Below are 20,040 nucleotides of genomic sequence, written 5' to 3' on the forward strand. Positions count from 1 at the left end.
TAAGAGTTAAAGATGCAGAACAAACTGAGAGACTGAGCAGTGTCCCAAGAGAGTTGATACATCAGTCTATCAGCTTAGTATCGCTCCACTCGGCTGCTGGTGTATTCCTGATTGTCAGATGTGCATTAGTCACGTTTAGTCACATTAATTTAATTATATGTGCCCCTCGAGCACAAAACTAGTCATATGGGTCCATTTTTATTAATTGGGATTTATGCATCATCTTAAAGCTGAATAAATATGATTTCCATTGATGTAGGGTTTTGCTAATAGTCTGAGGGTGCAAAAAATATATATTTAAATCTGTTTAAATCAAGTTCTTAGCAGTGCACATATGCATTCACAGAAAACTAATAAAAAATTAAGCATTCACTAATCCAAATTTAAGTAAAAAAATAAGTTCTTAAATATGTAAAGTAAGAAATTTACTAAATATCTTCAAACATGATCTGTAGTAAATATCCCAATGATTTTTGGCTTAAAAGAAAAAACGATAATTTTGACTCATACAAAGTTTTTTTGGCTATTACTACAAATATACCTGTGCTACTTATGACTGCTTTAGTGCTCCAGGGTCACATATAGTGCCTCTCAGGCTTTAGGAGTACAGTATGAGCCCTGCATGATTGACGATTTCAAGCTAATGCACAACACAATGTTTTGTAAAATGTGGCATCGAGTTTAAAGACCATTTTAAATTCAACACTTTAAATCAAGTCGATGTAGAATGCTTCTCTCTGAGATGCTTATGGTTACATAACATTTGTTCGTAGTATGAAGTATACAATGTATGCCATTCCAAACATAGCCTGAGTGTGTGTTTCAAGATAAAATCATCGTTATATGAACTATATCATACAAGTGTGTTAAAGTGAATTTCTATGAAGATATCTGATGTCAATGTTATAAGAAAAGCATTTTTTCATTTGTTTAGTGCCACAGCGTAACTTCTCGTCTCATCACCTGCATGAGTTTCTCTTTCTGCCACAAACGCTCACCCACCTTTTCTCTCTTCACCTGCGTCTTCTCTACGAAGCCTGTTGTATGCTTTTTCTGTGAAAATCAAGCACTTCAGCTAACAGATTTTTGTCCTGACACTTTGGGAAAGCAATTTGGTCAACAATAGACTTGCAGAATGGCATCTACCTTCTCTTGAAAACCTCTGACCCCACACTCTATCCTTACATTTCTGCACTAACCTTTTCTTAAAAGTATTCATGTCACAAACCTGTTTCATCAACATTATCAAACTATTCACAGCCAAAGTAAATACATTCTGTTCTCACTTACTCACCCTCAGGTTATTCTAAACCTGCATACATTTTTTATTCCTTTTTTCACAAAGGAACACAAAGGCAACATTTTTAAAGAATATCCTGGTCAATTAACTATGATGAACAGTTTTAAAAACTTACCTTTTTTTCACACAAAATACATCATATATATAATTCTGGACTATGCTGGTAATTTTTGAAGCTTGACAGACTATTGTTCTAAACAAACCAATATCTTAATATCTCTCTAAGATATAAGAAAAAAGTCTCAAAGATATTGTTTCACTGGTTTATGATGACAATAGAATGTACAGGTTCAAGTAATACTAGGGCTGCCCCTAACTAAATATGTTTCTAATGAACTTATAATCACTGAAGGGGTCATGAACTGAGAAACCAAAATTCCCTCGATCTTTTGACACAAGAGGTCTTTATAATATAAACACATAGTTGTAAGTTTCAGAACTCAAAACTTTCTTGTGGGCCTAAAAACAGCTTATATTTGCGCCAATCTGCCAAAACAACCACTTGTGGAATGTTCTACTCTATGATGTAATAGTGTGGATAAGCAGATGATCAACACCTGCTTATACAGCACTGCCTGTCTAGCCCCGCCCACTGTTTCTACATCGCTGCCTGTTTAGCCCCGCCCACTATTTCTACATCACTGCCTGTTTAGCCCCGCCCACTATTTCTAAATCACTGCATGCTTAACCCCACCCACCGATTCTACATCACTGCCTGTTAAGCCCCGCCCACCAATTCTACAGCACAGCTTAACACTAATTCCGAGTATGGGTCATCGTATTTGGTCACATCACCTTTACAAACAAAGGCACAGTTCGACAGGATTTTCAGAAAGTCTGAAACCAAAAGATGATACTGTGTAGTATCCTGTGTAGTCTACTGACAGTAATGTCGCAAACACTAGAGTGAGTAACTAATTATTGTGGTCACTATTGCTTGGTCTACTACAGATTGTTTTTATATGAATCGAGTCATTTAAGCGGTTTTTACTTTAAATCACAGCAGCGTCCATCTGTGAAGGATGTAGGCTGTCAAACATACAACTGTTAGCCAATCACTTTGGAGTCTACAATCATCCACGCCTAGTCAAACACAGCATATTGATGAAGGGTGTCAAAACAGGACAGAAAAGAGCCTATTAGTTATAAATTATGTTTTTTGATGTAAAAATCTTGATAACATTATAAATGGACCTCAGCGAACAATACCAGATTAAAAAAAACGTGGGCAGTTCATGACCCCTTTAAGTCAAAGCTATGACAATGGCATTTTTAATTAGTTTCGTGCCTTTCATTTGTTTAGTCTTGTCCTATCACCAGCATAAATTCTCTTTCACCCACCTTTCCTCTCTTCACATGCGTCTTCTCTATGTAGTCTCTTGCACGCTCTTTCTGTGAAAATCAAGCACTTCAACTAACAGCTTTTCTCAAAACAAATGGAAGCTACCCCAAAACAGACACTTTAGGAATGTTATTTGGTCAACATTAGACCATTAGAAATGGCATCGAGTGCCCTTCTTTTGAGAACCTCTCTCCCCAAACTCCTCCCTTTAAATTTCTACACTAACCTCTCCTTCAATGTTTTCATGTTTCAAAACAGTTTCATCAAGATGATAAAATTATTTAAAGCCAAAGTGAGTCAATTCTGCACACATTTACACCCTCAAGTCTTTCCAAACCTGTATTTGTTTTCAGGGAAATACAAAGGCTGTATTTTGGTCACTACTGAAGTTTGACAGACTCTGGTAGCTGTATACTTTCACACAGGTTTGGAACGACAGAAGTATTGCTTAATATTAGGGCTGCCCCCCACCAGAGATTTTATCTCATAGTTGTTCATTTAATCAGTCGACTGATCACACATTTATATTAATTGAACTTCCTAAATATATACTCGGGGACCTTTAATATACAGCCCTTTTTGCACTCAAGCACATGCATACAGCTTGCTGCGATGCACGGGCAAGAGTAACAAAGTAATGTGTCGCTAAAACTCAAAACGAAGCTGCCGATCTTCGCAGTACAGTGAACAAGCATTGAGAGAGAATTGCACCATTACAGTATATAGCCTAATATTTCTCAAAATGCTCTAGACTTAATTTCTGTAGCAAATAACGAGCTGTGGACACTGATGACTTTGCCTGACGTATTAAATGCTACATGACATTTTGTTAACAAGCTGCTTTTTAATGTCTTTCTGCAACTTGAAACACACAGCGATTATGTGAAATGTTCATTCATGTTTATTTCGCATTAAAACTAGAAGTAAACTTGAAGGGATGATCGCGCTCCATGCTGCCATAGAACTGAGTTTATTAATAATATATTAAGTATTGCATAAATGATAAATGCCTGATATAATGTAATTACCGCAAGGACCAGCTAGTAACTATCTGTCCATTATGAACACAGACCACTTTTTACTCTAACTAGCCTCTTGTGGTCATCTATGTAGGGGCAGCCCTACTAAAGCACAGTTTGTGAGGGTGTAGATGTTGAGATGTTCGGGCACACTGATCTACCTCCAGACAGTCGCTCTTCTCGGGTTCCTCCTCCACAAATCTCTTCCTTAGGTCGATGTCTCGGTCGGTGGGAAGGCCGAGTCTCGACATGCTGTCGAACAGAGCGGTGTCAGAAATGTCCGTCGTCTCGGTGTCTTCAGGCGCCTCTGCGGCTCCTCTGGTCAGCGTGTCGATCATTTTTAGGACCTCCAGCGCCCCCTGCCTCTTGCCTCTGCGCAGGTCCGTGTCAAGACTGGGCTTTCCGAAGCTGTCCAGGATCTCCATGATCTTCATAACTCCCTGAGTCTTGTTCTTCCTCAGGTCTGTGTCCTGAAGCCCGACGCTGCTCAGAACACTAGCCAGAGATGGAGAGGACTGTCTGTCGTCCGCTGATGAAGAGAGGACACTAGATTAACCCCTGACAGTAACAGTAACCAGTGGACACACAGTTCAAACTAGGGCTGTCAAAAAGCATTTTTTGAATTTGTAGAATTTAACATTCAAATTCAAATTCGAATGCAAAAACGCTGTTCATTCAAAATATTGCGGGAAAAGAGAACATCAATGCGGATTGATGAACACACATTGATCTCATTTTCTGATAAGGACATCTATCAGCGTTGCACTCGCGTCTCGCACAAAAGAGTCGTGTGTTTAAAATTAATTTATCTTTTAAAAAATATGTCTTGAGAATTAATGGTGGTTTTTGTTCCCCAAACTAATGCATCTCATGTTTTTAAATGAAGAATGTACCATTTGTGATTTTTTTTTGTCCTTCGTCTAGTCCAGAATTCAAAAGGCTGATTTCCTGGAAGACTAGAGCTACTTTAAGACTAAAGTCAGGGTTAAATTAATGAGTGAAAAGCACATTTGACACAGGACTGAGATTAATTTAAGATGATTAATCAAGAGAAACAGAGATCATGGTGCAGCCCTGCTCTTCGTTCACCTTCTCTTAATTCTGAGTTGGGCTGATTTCTCTGGCGTTTTGAGCTTCCCTCATGAGCGTCGAGATCCAGCTTCCTCTTCAGCATGCAGGGGTCCTGTGCCGGCTCTGGATCTCCCTCTGTTCCCTTCGAGCTCTTCTTGTTCCTCTGGATGAGCTTCAGCAGCTCCTGGACTTTGTCCGGGTCATTGTGAATGGCTGCTCCCTCAGTCTGAACCCGGAGCTCCTCCACCTTCTTCTTCACGCTCTCCAGAAGCATGGTGAACACGGCCGGCTGGTAGATGTAGGGCCGCACGAAGCTCTCCCAGTTGGTCTTCTTCCGGGGCGCAGGAAACAGCTTCTCCCTGGTGTCCAGTTTGGGGTCGTAGTTGGTGCGGACGTGCTGCAGGGGCTTGCCCTCGCAGAGGTAGTCGTAAACCTGCTGCTCTACAGCGGTGCTGAGGTCAGCCGGAGGATCGCTGCGAGCCTTGCTCAGAGCGCAGTGGAGAGCGGAGACGAACCAGTCGTGCTGGGGCATGATGGGACTCTGATGCTCTGACGACACAGGTCTCTCAGAGGGATTCGATGCTTTACCAAGACAAAGACGGTTTCATTACCACATCATCAAATTAAGATCTGATTGGTGAAACACACTTGATGCAAATGACCATGAATACAATAAAGTCATGCAAATATGAAAACGCAGACACTTCAAGCAAAGGCAATAAAATGCTGTTTGGGAAATTTGTTCTTCATTGTTACTATTTCCTTGCATAATTAAGTTCGTTAATTGGTTAACACTTTACTTAAAGCCTTTATATAATAATGCACTACTAACGTAGTTTGAGAGCATTAATAATGCACCTTATAATGCATTGTATGATTTCATGAGTACCACAGTTATACATTAATACATTATAAAATACATAATACATAATCAGTGTTGTTGGCGAGTATAATGTGTGTAATACATGTAATGTGGTTGTTATTTAATTACAAAATAAATGGTTTACACTTTATTTTAGGGTGTCCTTATTTCAGTGTAATTATACATTAAGTAACAAGTAAAATTAATTAGGTAACACTAGAATTAGGGTTTGTCTTAAGGGGTTACCTGCATGTAATTATGCATCATAAATTGTTATTATAGTAGTGAGTACAAGTAAGGTATAACAAGGACACCTCGAAATAAAGTGTTAAGGTGTTACAAATAAATGTAATTGCAATCTGTTACAGTTACGGAGAAAAAAAGTGAGGTTAAATTAGTTACTTATGAAAATGTTAATGATTACAAAAAGGGTTACTTCTTAATATTTTCATACACATACAGATTTGACTGAATTCTGTTTTAGACTGCTCTAAAATATGAGACACCAATGTTTCAGGAGTTTAGGACACATTTGATCTTAATTCAAGTCGAATCCAGTCTGACAGTAATCAGTGTTGAGTACTTCTGTAAGATTAACCCTGCCTGCTTTACATGTTTGAAAATGATTAACTTCAATTTAAATTATGTAATCATTTACAATATTAAAGTAACTGAAATAGTTACACTGCTTATTACATTTCAAATAGGGTAACTTGTAATCCGTAACCTATTACATTTCCAAAGTGACCTTCCCAACACTTCAAAAAAAAAACTTCAAATATTTTAATGCATTTTAACGTCATTACATTTATGAAACTATATACGTAATGCATTACATTATGAATGTATTTACAATGCATTATACTATAAGCAAAGTGTTACTGTTAATTGCTTTAACTTACCATTAAATTTATATTTATTTTAATAGTGCTATTATTTACAAAAAATAAAACCAAGTTAAACTGCTAAAATGTGTATCTCATTTCATCTTTGGTATTGCGACTCTTTAAATCTCAGCAGTATTAGTAAGTCTACTGAATTTTGGCAGCACTGCGACAACATTAGTTTGAAGAGAACCTCGTTGACCAAGTTAAGATAAACTGTGTACGTTTATGACTATCTACATGAATAATAATGGTTCAATAGCAGACATTTGAGGGCAATACAAGTTTATTATCTGCACAAGAACCGTTAAGAGTGAGACTAAGTGCTTGCAATGTCTGTGTTTGCATTCTTGCATTAAATATATGTCTGGCTTTAAGAGGAAATCTAAATTTAACCGTGTGCATCTCTCTAAATACTCACAGCTCTTCAACCAGTCACGCTTCTCACAGTAAACAAAAAGAGCTTGTATAGAGGACATTTTCCAACCTCCTCGTCGCTCTGTGAAACCAAAATAGAGTCGATTTCATTCAGATATTACAAAGATCACTTTCTTTTACACTAGCACTTCACCATCATTAGGATCCTACCGCTTGAGTTGGCCATCTGACTGGCAGAAAGCAAGAAGAGGAAGCCTCTGTCCCTCACCATATTCACCAAAACCTGCAGTGACGAGATGACAATCAGCCCAAGCTCAAACAGCTGCAGAAACATGAACCAGGACTGATGCTCACCAGACCCTCTTCCTCCAGCTTCTGCAGCAACACTGTCAAGCTCTTCGGAGAAGTTCGGTCTTTCTCCACCACGTCAAACAGACTGCAGAACATGCCACTTTTAGACACTACAATAACAAAGCAGATCCATTATTTACATCACATCATCTTCTCTCTATAAGAACAGCCAATGCAGCATTCACATCCCTACATTAACATGCAAAACAACAACAAAGAAGCAGAACAAACATACACATCTCATGTCATCATGTCATATGACTAGTCGTCGACAGATATGTTTACAGACAAACAGGAGCTCTCATTCTCCATGTTTTATAGTTTGTGTGGTTTCTGGCATGAAATGTTACCCAAAGACTTGTTTAAAATGCATATTTGCGGACAGCGCTGGATATTTTACTTACAAATTGTAGTCGCTATTTGAAAAGCTAATAATAATTAAATCTTAATAATTTATAATTAAAATAAATCATTTTGAAATATAAATCTAAATAAAACACTAAGAATGTGACCATAACTGTGACCATAAAGTCAGAGAACCGTGAACATCCAAAACCTAATTAAAATATTTATTATAAAATCTCCATTGTATGTAAATTAGAAATAAAATGTATTTGTGCATTTTAATGTATTTGAAAGACAAACGCCTTCCAAGAATAGTAATAATATATGGTTATATAACCAACTGAGTGATTGTTCAAATAAAAATAAATTTGTATTAATGTGTTGATGCAATGTTGAAGACTTAAACCTGAAATTATTTTTGTGAATCCAGTGCTCAAATGTTGTGTATACCTGACTAATGACTGATCTCTGTGTGAACATCCATAAAACCTGAACACTTTCTGGGTGTAAACAGTCGTAGGTTTTAGAAAGGAACATTTAAAAGATGAAACAAGGGGAATTATGGAGAATCAGTAAATTATGAATTGTTCATTGCTATTATGTATAATAATATACAATCATGTAATCAATAAAAACTAGTCATTACGAGTATCTTCAAACTTACAATGCAACAGCCAAACAGAAAAAAAACGCTTGGTGGTGAACATTAAAAAACGGCAAATATCGGTTGATAATATCGGCTCTGGCGATATATCGGTTGACCACTACTTGGACTCTGTGAGGTGATTAAAGCATAGGCTGTTAAATATGTGGTCAAACCTTCATGGCTGCCCGTGTAGAGGCTCCAGGAGAAGAGCGCAGACGGGATCTTCTGCTTGACCTGCTGCAGACTCATGACTTTACCGATCTCAATCTTCTCTGGCCTGAAATAACAACAGCCATCGTTCAGTATCATATGCACAATGTCATTTAACTTTCACATGGTAACTGCTGTCGACTCACAGTTTGTAGGGCAGAAAAGGTTGAGAGAGCGATCGAAGGCTGGCCTGGTACATGTCTTTACCCCCATTCACAAAATGCCCTCGCCATACCGTGTAACAGCGCCTACCTGTCACTACAACAAAAGGACATGAACAAAATTCTGTCATTATTTATCTGACCTCATGTCATTCAAAATGCTGTTTTGCTGAATAAAGTGATGCCCACCTTTGCTTGTCCCTGATGGCTGACTGTTGGACCTGAGGAACAACACAACACAATTTTAATGATGAATGATGATGAATTCCTTTTACACATGTACAATATAATTAGGATAGCTTCCCCTCAGCATAATTTACATACATCACACATGCACATACAACAAAACATGAATTACAAACATAACTCTGTGTTACATACTTGTACAATAAAGAGCTGGACTGCACTAAGACTTTCAACTAGGTCTAAAATAATTAGTTGACATTATCGACAATATTGACTAAACAATTGTTGATTTAGAGCTGCCCTTGACTAAAGCTTTTTCTGGCTGACTAGTTGTTCATTTTAGTCGACAGTGTATGAGCAGTGTATGGATAAATATGAAATATTTGCTGCATGTTTCCTCTCAGTAACGAAATAAACAAACTGAAAGCGGTGAGAAAGCAGCAGTTAAGAACACATCTGATTACAGCAATGTGGATGTTTGTTTGGTACTCAAATAAAGTCCAGTCACCTCACTTTTGATTATATAGTACTTTATGTAGTCAACGGCCTTAAATCAAGCAGCTTTACAGCATTAAACAGGAGTCAATGTTGCTTTCAGTTAGAAATACTACTTGATTTCCTGTTATAAAGCAGCTCTCCAGTGGGGAGCTATAGCTAATGATTAAAATCCTTAAGTGGGAACAAATTATTTGAACAAATTATTAATAAAGTTTGATCTAGCTCAGCACTGTTTTGATTATCTTTACCCTATAAAGTATTTTTAATGCTTTATGCGCATTTAATGCCAAAAGCGAGTGGATTTTGTCCGTGCCGGGTAACGCAGTGACTCCAACTAGCCACTTTGGCGGGTTGAATAATTGTAGTGTTTTTAAAAGGCATTTGAAATAAGCCGTGTAGTGACACTATGACACTACAATTCCCACGAGTATTACATGCACATAGTGCTGCCTTGCGCTTGCACGCTAGTGACAGAAACGAAGAAACAGCTATCCATTTTTTGTCAACACAACCCTCTTACAATCGCATATGCGACTAAATCTTCATTCTGGTGACTAAATTATGTCTAATATTAGTCAATGGCTAATAAATTATCAGATTTTACTCCCCAGTGTGTGAGTTGTAGGCTAAGTTTAGCTCAGATATATTTTTACTCGCAAACACTCTCTGACTCTGACAGAGCGATACAGAGTTTCACTCTCCGTCAAGCGATCTGTGATATTTCTCAGTTCCTCTCAATGGATACTGTGTTTAATGTACCGTAAACTCTAATGTGAAGGTACACAAATCGCCGTCACTGTCAGAGACACAAAGAGAGAGACAGAGAGAGAGAGAGATAAACACACACATATAAGAGGGGTGTTAGGTCCTGTGCGAAGTTGACGTGCGAGGCCCTATACAATTTTGTGGGTGTGTGTGGTTTTTTTTAACACACATCTGATCGACTGTTATGTCATACTCACTGACATGCTTGCGTATGAATCAAGGTCACGCACACGCTCATAAGAATCTACTGCATAATAATACTGATGATAATAATAATAATAATAATAATAAAGCAATTAAATAAGTAAATAAGAATGTTAAAATAAGTTCTAGGTTTGTGGTTATATATGAATAGATCAGATGCAAAAGACTCAATGTGCCATCCAAATTTTTCTTCTAAAATGATCATTTTCTCATGCTCCTATGTTTATGTTCAGTTATTTTACTGTAATGGGAAAGAAAATAAACTATTAATTGCTGTGAAAGTGAAATTACTGAACCTACGCATGGGAGCCTGATAAAAATGCTAATTTTAGAACTGTAGTAGTAGTAATCAATTTACACTATTTGAAAAAAAAAAAAAGTATTTTAAAATGTGCACATTCACTCTTATTTGTATGCCAGGTCTATAGTCGAAAATGCAAGCATATCTTGTCACATTGATCACATATTTTCAACTCAAAACAGTGAAATTGAAAAATAAACGTTAAAAGTTAAACCTAGATAAATTTGCACTGTATCCAATAGTTTGTGCAGAAAGTGCGAGCTAAAGTGCACTTTGTAGGGCAGGAGACGTCAGCACGATCTCTTGCCTTTTTTTCAGTGGATACACCATAATTTTTACTCGTAAAGGTAAGAGAAAAGCATCATTTGTAATTGTAAAGGGTCTACTTTTATTTGTGCGCAGTCACAAAATCAACAAAGTGTTGTACTTTAATAAAATATAATAAAAAACAAACAAACATGATGCGCTTTCTGCCGCCTCATCTTGAACGGGTGCGCTTCACAAAAATGTAACAAAACTCAGCGAATAGCCTACATGCCACACAGACATGATAAATATATATAGAAAGCTTTAAATTATTACTTAACTAAATAAATCAAATTGAAAAAAAGCCACCCCTTTCATTTCAATCATAATGAGCAAAGATGCATTTCTCTCTAAAGGCGTATCTAATGAAGAGGTGGCAAGTCAGGATCAGCGACTTCATCCTTGCAACACAGACTCTGAGAACACTATTTATTAATTAATAATTCAAACACTCCTTCCTATTTACCCCTGACACATTTAAGGTAATTACTTTTGCCGATGCTTTGCGGCAAGCTTAAGCCTATTGTGTGCATTTGAACGCAGAACTCTTCACCTGCTTTTCTTTTCATCACTAATTGATTGAGGTTTAAAATATTAAGAATAAGGAAAAGCCTAAAATTGGCCCAAAGCCTGGACCAAGGTGTGTAAAAAAAAGTTGGGGAGAAATGCAGGGCTCTGGAACAACCTAAAAATTTAACTTTAAATTTTTTTTGTCATCCTAACAACAAATAGCTTTTCTGATTCTTATATACAGAGTCTTATACTGTCTATCAGCTATGACTATTTAAGTCTTTCAAAGGACAAAATGGGTTGAAAGACAGTAATAAAAAATAGACAAATTACATAAAATGCAGACCAGGAGCGAGGCCCTCTAGAGGCACAAGGCCCTGTGCAGTAAATATGAGGACAGTGCAATACACGGAGTGCATTGTTTTAATACTGAGAGTAAAGGACAGCAGTCAGATACCTGAGAGGAGGCAGTGGTTTGGGGGCCGCTGTTGAAACCTCTTTGCCTTTAAAATAAAAAGAGACCACCGCATACGGACACACGTGTCTCGGCCTGGACGAAACCTCAAAATCCACATACTCATAGAAGTATTGCTGAGAAGAAAACAGCCATCTTACAGCAAATGCATGTGATTACGATCATTTGTTCAAATAGCTTTATTCCTATAGGAGTTATTTATTTGAAGGACTTTACCTGAGTGTACTCGAAAGCCCTGTACGACTGTAAGGACGTCACTCTGGTCGAGTTCTTGGAGAAATGGCTGTCAAATTTAGGTGTAGGATCCATATTTTTGGACATAAAGTCATGTACACTCTTCACTTTACCCTGGAGGACAAAAGACGGGACATTTCTCAGACCCAACAGCACGGTTTCATTTGAAAACAAGATCATTCACCGCTGCTGTACCTTTATAACTTTAAATATGACGATGTTTCCTGTAAATCCAGGCTCCAGCGGGTTGACTTGAAGTAAATCAGAAAACTGACAGAGGTAAACACCTGCAACATCAATATAATCTTTACTCAGTGGATGCACTACAGAAGCCAAAAATTACACTTCAGTGGTCAAGACAACAAAGAGGAGTCTCCTGCAGAACATGAAACAATCTCAAAAACAGCTCTCCATTTCACACAGTTCATAAATGATCTCAGTGGCGAGCGTTTGAACTGTTCTGAGCAGTTTGTTACCAATCTCTCGAAACAATTATTTTATTATGCTCTTGATTTCTTTTCATTGGCGGCACACCCACATCCAGTCCGCTCTTTAAAGAAATACTCCTCATGAAACTCAAACATTAAAAGAAGTTTTGATATTGTGGCATGACTGATCGCTGTATAGAGTTTCTACTAGTTATAGCACAAAATAAACATGAATGAACATCTGATGTAATCACGCAATCAGTGATTCAACCAGGAAAAGTTGTCAATAAAACATTATTTTAAACAATATGCCATGTAACGTAGCATTTACGTTAGGAAGTCCATTGAATGTCTAAACCTCATTATCCAGCTAGAAAAACAAACAACTCTAGAGAGCTGCATTTACCTAAACTATATTACATATTTAGTATATTTTTACTTAACCTGTTGTCTTCATTATTTAATTTGAATACATTTAAAAAATATTGTACACCTAGCATTTAATTGTTTACATTTCAAGAATAAATAGGAAAAGAAACATTGTTATAAATATTGTACAGCAAAGTCCCTGTGACTCCTAGCATAATCATCCCAAAATGTTATAAAGGATTTTACATTTGATGATTAGATTTTCAGTTTTTGCTAAAAGATAACTTTATTTTATTTTGTTTTGGTGTAAAACGCACACACACACACTCACGTTTGCTTTTGTGAAAAGTGTGTTCATCCCATAGGTGTAATGGTTTTTATTATGTAGAAACTGTATATTCTATCGCCCTACACCAACCCTAACCGGAAACTTTGTGCATTTTTACTTTCTCAAAAAAAACTCATTCTGAATGATTTATAAGCGTTTTGAAAAATGGGGACATGGGTTATGTCCTCATAAGTCACCCTCTCCTTGTAATACCTGTGTCATACCCATGACATTATACAGAGTTGTGTCCTGATATGACACAAAAACAAGAGCACGCACACACACACACACACACACACACACACACACACACACACACACACAAACATATTATTAATGCATGTTAATAACTTGTGACACTCAAAGTATAGTTCTCGTTTCATTCCCTGTGACTCCTAGCAAAATATATACCAAAATAATACTTAAAAATGAGCATTAGGAAGTCTAGTTCGATGTGTTGTGAAGGTTATTTCACCTTTAGATGGATTCCCCAACATACTCATCCAGCTGTTGCCAACAGACAGTCCTCTCTCACACACCACCGAGACCTGCAACCAGCACACAAGAGAGAAATCACATCACAAAGTGTCCAGAGAATGACAAATGATCATCTGTTCAGCTGAACGTCACTGTGTGATACTCTGAATGCACTGAACTAATGAAAGGCTGAACAAAGGAAGTTGTTTACCTTTTGAGCATCACAAAGCAGGAAGCAGAAAGTCTCAGACAGCTCTTTCTCTGTGCGCCCATCCTGCTTGAGCTCCCTTCGCTTCTCCACGAACTGCACATACAAAACATCACAATATTACCTTTGTAATTGACGCACAAAGAGTGATCTCAAACATCGAGACAAAGACGAAAGTATTATTGTTTCAAATTGGTCTCAATACCACAAAACATATAATTACACACACAACATTAAAGCCGCGCTGAAGAATGAGATTACTTGCATTTGTGCAGACAACAGTCAGAAGAGACACACTGGGATGATAAAGTGAATATGATTTGTTACTGTCATCTTTTACAGAGTAATGTGTAATTGGTGTCTATGCACTACCAGTAGATGTTTTATCTAAATGCATATTTACATTTAAGTTTACATACATTACTTAATTCACCTTTGTATGCATGTACACAGAGCTCCCAGCTACTCGATCACATTTTTGGTCTGTGTATGTGTAGGTGCATGTGTGTGTGTGCACATTAGCCCAATAAAATGCACTGAAATTCTGACCAAGATTTGGATCTTTTTATTTTATTTTGAAAGTGATGTGACATTCAGCCAAGATCGGTGACCCATACTCAGAATTCATGCTCTGCATTTAAACCATCCAAAGTGAACACACACACCGTGAACACACACAGTGATCACAAACACACACACCGTGAACACACACCCGGAGCAGTGAATACTTCTGATGTTTTTTCTGGTTCAGGAGTGGCTTGGTTGTATGAATGTGACAGCTGTAGCTCATTTCCTGGAGACGTCTGAGTGTGTTGACTCTTGATGCGCTGACTCCTCGTGAAGCTCTTGCAAGTTCTTGAAACTGCTTTTCCTGACAATCTTCCCAAGGCTGTGGTAATCCATGTTGCTTGTGCACCTTTTCCTACCACACTATATCCTTCCCGTCAACTTTCTAAGAATATATTTTGATACAGCACTCTGTGAACAGCCAGCCCTTTCAGCATTGACTTTCTGTGGCTTATTCTACTTGTGGAGGGTGTTGAGGATTGTCTTCTGGACAACTGTCACGTCAGTAGCAGGGCTCCAAACAAAAAAAAAGTAAAGATCCATTGGCTTATTTATAGTCGCAAATGCGACCATTTTAGTGGCAGTTTGGAGTCCAGAGTAGTCTTTCCCATAATTGTGGTTGCATGTTCTAAACTAGCCCAAGAGGTACCCAGTATTTATACTCAACATTAATTAAACTAATCAAGCTCAAAATGGAATATTCTGAATTTTTTATTTTCCTAAGGTGTAAGTCGTAACCTTCAGAATTAAAACAAAAAACTCTTGAAATAGTTCAGTTTGTGTACAATGAATCTAGAATAAAAGAAAGTTTCCTTTTTTAAATTACAAAAAATAAAATAAATTTTCCATAATGTTGTAATTTATTGAGGTGCACCTGTATAATAATGCTTCAATACAGTTTGCAGCCATTTGAAAAAAATAATTCACGCTGGCAAACCGCACTTAAATGCACCGCAGTAGAAGAGTCAAACACTCACATCTTTCTCCAGTGGTTCACTGTGGACGAGGCGAGGTTTGGAGTACACAAACGTCCCGGTGGAGGAAGAGTCCTTGTAGCTGGAGGAGAGGATCTGCAGGACGTCAGAAAACTCTCTGGAGTCCGTAGACACAGACTGAAACAGAGCTGTGAATGGAGAACAAAGCGGTCAGAACACAGTTTGTGTGTCAGACCACACAACAAATTTTGGTTTTACAGAGGTTTACCAAAACCTCAGAATCAAGATGGTGATCTCCACAGCAAAATACAAACTACATGTACACACATTCAGCACATTCTAGTTTTGTATAGACTCAGAACTGGTGTACAGATGTAACGATCAAGTTTCACATTTCTTTGATTATTTAGATTTTTAAAAAATATATAAATTATAAAAACCTTTTCCATATTCTGTCCAATGATGTCTTGTAAATGATGTGCAAATGAAAGGCTATGAAAGCAAATTTGGTGCAAAATTGTTTTAACATAACTACTATATTCTACAAACATAAAAAAAACTGTTTATGAACAATTTTGAAGCAGAAGTTAAACAGTTAATCACCAAACTACTAAAAGAAAACAGTTAGCTGATTAGAAGAACACATTCACTTATAAACTGATTTCAACAGATTAACAGCTATTTACTTTTTATTTTGCATCACCGTATCATTATTATAGAAATAAACGTGAGTTTACTCATCTGAAAACAGCAACTATTTTACACTGTTGTACTGCACTATTCCCCTTATGGTTACTGCTCTCTTAAAAAATAAAACTATTTGTAGATATAATTTGTATATTATATATATATTGTTATATCTTTGTTTCATTTCTACTGTAATTTCTTCTGACTCTGAGGGTATAAAGTGTATTACCAATTCAGGGATCAAACATTAGAAATTGCCATCAAAGACTATGAATTTAATAGACTAGCCAATGCAGCAGCACAAAAACATTTTGTTACTGACAAAAAATATTATAGCTGACACCTAGAAAATCACGAGACATCATTTTTGGACAATATTGCACACCCTAACTGCTCTACTAATAACAAACCGAATTATTTGTTAGATTTACTTTGTAAGAAAAGTAAAATATAAGTTGTAAAATGTTTTTATTTTAAAATTAATGAAGCCAACAGACTTGTGGCTACTGTCCTACTGAAATAAAAGGCGAATAAACCACTGAATTTTACCTTGTATTTTAAAATCTGCATCAACTGGTACATTTTGCAATAAATAAAATCTTTTTGCAACCATTTCCCTAACCCCCAGTTCTGACAAGCACACAGTCTTCATGCAGTTGCTTATTATTAGTGGTTTATGTTAACAAAACAGCCAGATGGGAAAGAAATCATAGATACTACTCCTCACTGAAGCAGTTCTGAAGCTTTAATGGATGCATGTCAAAATCACGCTGTAAATATATCAGTGATCAGACTCTTCCTCTAATTTCCTGATCGGTCCAATAACTATTATTGACAGTCAATCATCATGCACAATCTCATTAGTGAGGAGCATGATAATGTGTGTTTGCTTCAGATATTCAATGGTCACGGTCGTTAGCACCCATCACACTAACTGACTTGTTTTCAAATAACACAAAGTAGATTTGTAGCATTTTAAAGCATGAATTCAGTTGCTGCTGAGAGACGCAGATACGCCCACCGACTCCCTCCAAATCCCCAGTGATCCCCATGTTAATGAGCAACAGACACAGATGTAACCGACTATACCTTTAATTAAAGTCACCATCTAATCAAACTATTCCTAGCTTTCCTAGTTATCTAGAATGCTGGACTGTTTATTATAGATTTGTCTGCACACCTTGTTATAAGAAAAACACCTTGTAATCTTTTAAAGGCAAGACTTAGGTTAAATATGATAAACTCCTAACTAAATATATAACCATACTTCCCCAGATGATTGATGACAATAAGAATTAAATGCAAACACTGTTGTATTAAGTAAATTATGCGAGACACTAAAGAATTAAAACAATTTTTTTACATTTAATATATAAACAAAATATAGTCTACAGTATGAGATACAGTCAAAAAGTTATTTAAAGTAACTATATAATATGTTTTGGATGAATTATTTAGTGTTTATGCAGAAGCACTTAGAAGTCAATAAAACAGTTAATTAGAAGTGGCACCAATTAAATGACTCATAAAACTGATTCCTACTCTCTTTACATGACTTGAGTGTTTGAATAAAACCTTGTTTAAAAAGATTCTTCAAACACATGAATGGAAGTTTAGAATTTTGGAACAGAATATTCAACCGTTGGAATGGAACCTTTAGAACGTTAACACAGAATTCATTATAAACAAGTTATCTGAACTGAGGCTTTGAATGTCACAATACAAACTTGAATTCTATAAACTTTTAGATGAAAGAGGTAACTCCTTTGTGATTCATTTTTTAGTTGAATTACTCATAATAATAAATAATTAATAACTCTCTATGTCTTTTTTTTAATAATAAATTAGGCCTGAAGGTCTCTGGATGAAATGCAGTGTTCCCCACAGTACCCCAGGTTACACTCGGGTGTGGCAGATCAACCTGTTACCTGAGGGAGGGTACACACACACACACACACACACACACACACACACACACACACACACACAAATTTGATAGCATCTCTAGTATTGTGGTTTGTTGCACCGGGTCTCCATTAATCCTGTCCTGAATTACTGAGCTGCTCATCTAAAGAGCGTAGCCGGGAATCACAGACGCGAGCAACACGTTCCTGTGATGCACACTACTGTTGTCTAGGTGTAAAGCTCGCCAGACCGAGAGCTAACGGAAAGACAGACAAAGAAAGAGGGCAGCGCACCTCCTTTTTCTCTGCTCTTCCGGGGGATTTGGTAGTTGAGCCGTGGCTGCTCCTCGGCGGGTTTCTCGGCCCATGAGGCGCTCTTGACCCGTCTCTCTTCATCGGGTCCGTCCAAACACCCATACTCTTCCTCCGCAGCGCCATTTTGGCTCCGTGAAGACACAGCGGGGCTGTCGCAGGATCGTCCTCCTCGGGGCTCCATCGCTGCTTCACTCAGGAGCGGACACGGATCCTCCTCGCAGCGCGGAGAGCTGCAGGCGGCGCGGGGTCTGTGTGTGCTGCTGAACGCTCTTCGCTCTGTACGTAAACACACACATGGGCATGCCCACTCATTCCCGCAGTGTGTGTGTGTGTGTGTGTGTGTGTGTGAGAGAGAGAGAGAGAGAGAGAGAGAGAGAGAGAGAGAGAGAGAGAGAGAGTGAAAGCGGATCGCAGCAGCGCCGCTCAGCGGCTCCAGAGTCCAGACACACACACACACACACAAACACACACACCTTGGGGTGCAGGTGTCCATGCTCCGCTGCACACCACACAGTCTCTCAGCTCATCACCAACACAAGTGACCACCATATTCATACACAGGATATAATAATGTATATACATTTTACATAATACATCGCAAGAACTAAATGTGAGTGAAATGTGTGTACTTCCTTGAGAGTTTCCCAGTATTTGAAAGCTGTTTGCACCGTCAGGGCATGCCTATGGAAACCCCTTTCCGCCACCGAATAAACAATAATAATAAAAACTAGGAAAACTAGGTACTTTTTAATTTACTTTCAGCGTAATACAAACAGAGGTGTGTAGAGTACCTAAAAACTTTACTCAAGTAAAAGTAAAAGTAAATCTAGAAATATTTACTCAAGTAAAAGTAAAAGTACTAGTCTTGAATAGTTACTTGAGTAAGAGTAAAAGAGTATCGGATAAAAAATGTACTCAAGTAGTTAGTTACTAGTTACTTTGGGTCATATATACTGAGCCTTTTTTCTTTAGATATATAGATAAAATGTATGTAATGTATGTGTGCATGTATAAATGTATATATTTCATCAGCCTTTACTCCAATTTATGTAATTTATTATAAAACCCTGTCTGTTTACTTAAGTAACAGATATAGGTGTCATGCCATAAAATATTTTTAATACGACTGACTTTATATTAAATGTGAATTTAACATTGAAAGTTAATGTGATATAAATATTGCTACTAATCTTTCATTGTTCAGAAAGAGAGCAAATAACATTTACATTATTAAAGATCATTTTCACTGACAGTCTAGATTTCAATCACTCTCAGAAGCTCCCATTAAAATCACTGAAACTGTTAACACTGTGAAATCAATATCTTAATTATAGATTCGTACAACTCTGAGTGAACCGCTTCAGACGCTCAGCGCGTGTAAGAGTCATTCAAACTGATTCATGAACCAATTCACTCGTTTGCCAATTGGATTGATCAAGCCTTTGAACAGAGTTGACTCAAAAGAATGAATCATTCGCGAATGGGCATCGCTCATTGTCCAGAGAAAAGTAGACGGCGCGTTTGGAATAAACTGAAGCATTTATAACATTTATTGCATTAAGATAAAGTAACGAGAGGAGCGTCGCCCACAGTAACGAAGTAAAAGTACAGATTTTCCCCTACTCAAGTAAGAGTAAAAATTACCCGTCTTTAAATATACTCCGAAAAGTATTAGTTACCCCAAAAAATTACTCAAGTAAATGTAACGAAGTAAAAAAAAAAATTCGTTCGTTTTTTTTTTGTTTTTTTTTGTTGAGTGGAACCCCAAACCGGA

At 37.3% G+C, this 20,040-nt stretch overlaps 1 protein-coding gene across 4 annotated transcripts in view; it reads right to left on the reverse strand.

Moving 5' to 3' along the window:
- Nucleotides 1-18,629, reverse strand: part of tasora (transcription activation suppressor a) — a 31,780-nt gene extending 13,151 nt beyond the window's left edge. Inside the window, exons 1-17 of one of the 4 annotated variants that reach the window (XM_026197739.1) lie at nt 18,246-18,629; nt 15,403-15,548; nt 13,862-13,954; nt 13,649-13,721; nt 12,244-12,335; nt 12,031-12,162; nt 11,797-11,930; nt 8,759-8,790; nt 8,555-8,660; nt 8,372-8,475; nt 7,211-7,317; nt 7,067-7,139; nt 6,900-6,977; nt 4,751-5,314; nt 3,823-4,190; nt 2,642-2,692; nt 1,003-1,053 (exon numbers count right to left, since the gene is read on the reverse strand). In XM_026197739.1, the coding sequence (XP_026053524.1) occupies nt 1,003-1,053; nt 2,642-2,692; nt 3,823-4,190; nt 4,751-5,314; nt 6,900-6,977; nt 7,067-7,139; nt 7,211-7,317; nt 8,372-8,475; nt 8,555-8,660; nt 8,759-8,790; nt 11,797-11,930; nt 12,031-12,162; nt 12,244-12,335; nt 13,649-13,721; nt 13,862-13,954; nt 15,403-15,548; nt 18,246-18,447 (2,406 nt within the window). In that variant the 5' untranslated portion in view covers nt 18,448-18,629. Of the gene's footprint in view, nt 1-1,002; nt 1,054-2,641; nt 2,693-3,822; nt 4,191-4,750; nt 5,315-6,899; nt 6,978-7,066; nt 7,140-7,210; nt 7,318-8,371; nt 8,476-8,554; nt 8,667-8,758; nt 8,791-11,796; nt 11,931-12,030; nt 12,163-12,243; nt 12,336-13,648; nt 13,722-13,861; nt 13,955-15,402; nt 15,549-18,245 lie in introns of all 4 variants that reach the window. The other 3 variants (XM_026197738.1, XM_026197740.1, XM_026197741.1) reach the window with 3 other exon arrangements.
- Between the last annotated feature and the right edge of the window lie 1,411 nt (nt 18,630-20,040).

This window comes from Carassius auratus, chromosome 22 (genome assembly GCF_003368295.1).
Source record: "Carassius auratus strain Wakin chromosome 22, ASM336829v1, whole genome shotgun sequence".
NCBI lineage: Eukaryota > Metazoa > Chordata > Actinopteri > Cypriniformes > Cyprinidae > Carassius > Carassius auratus.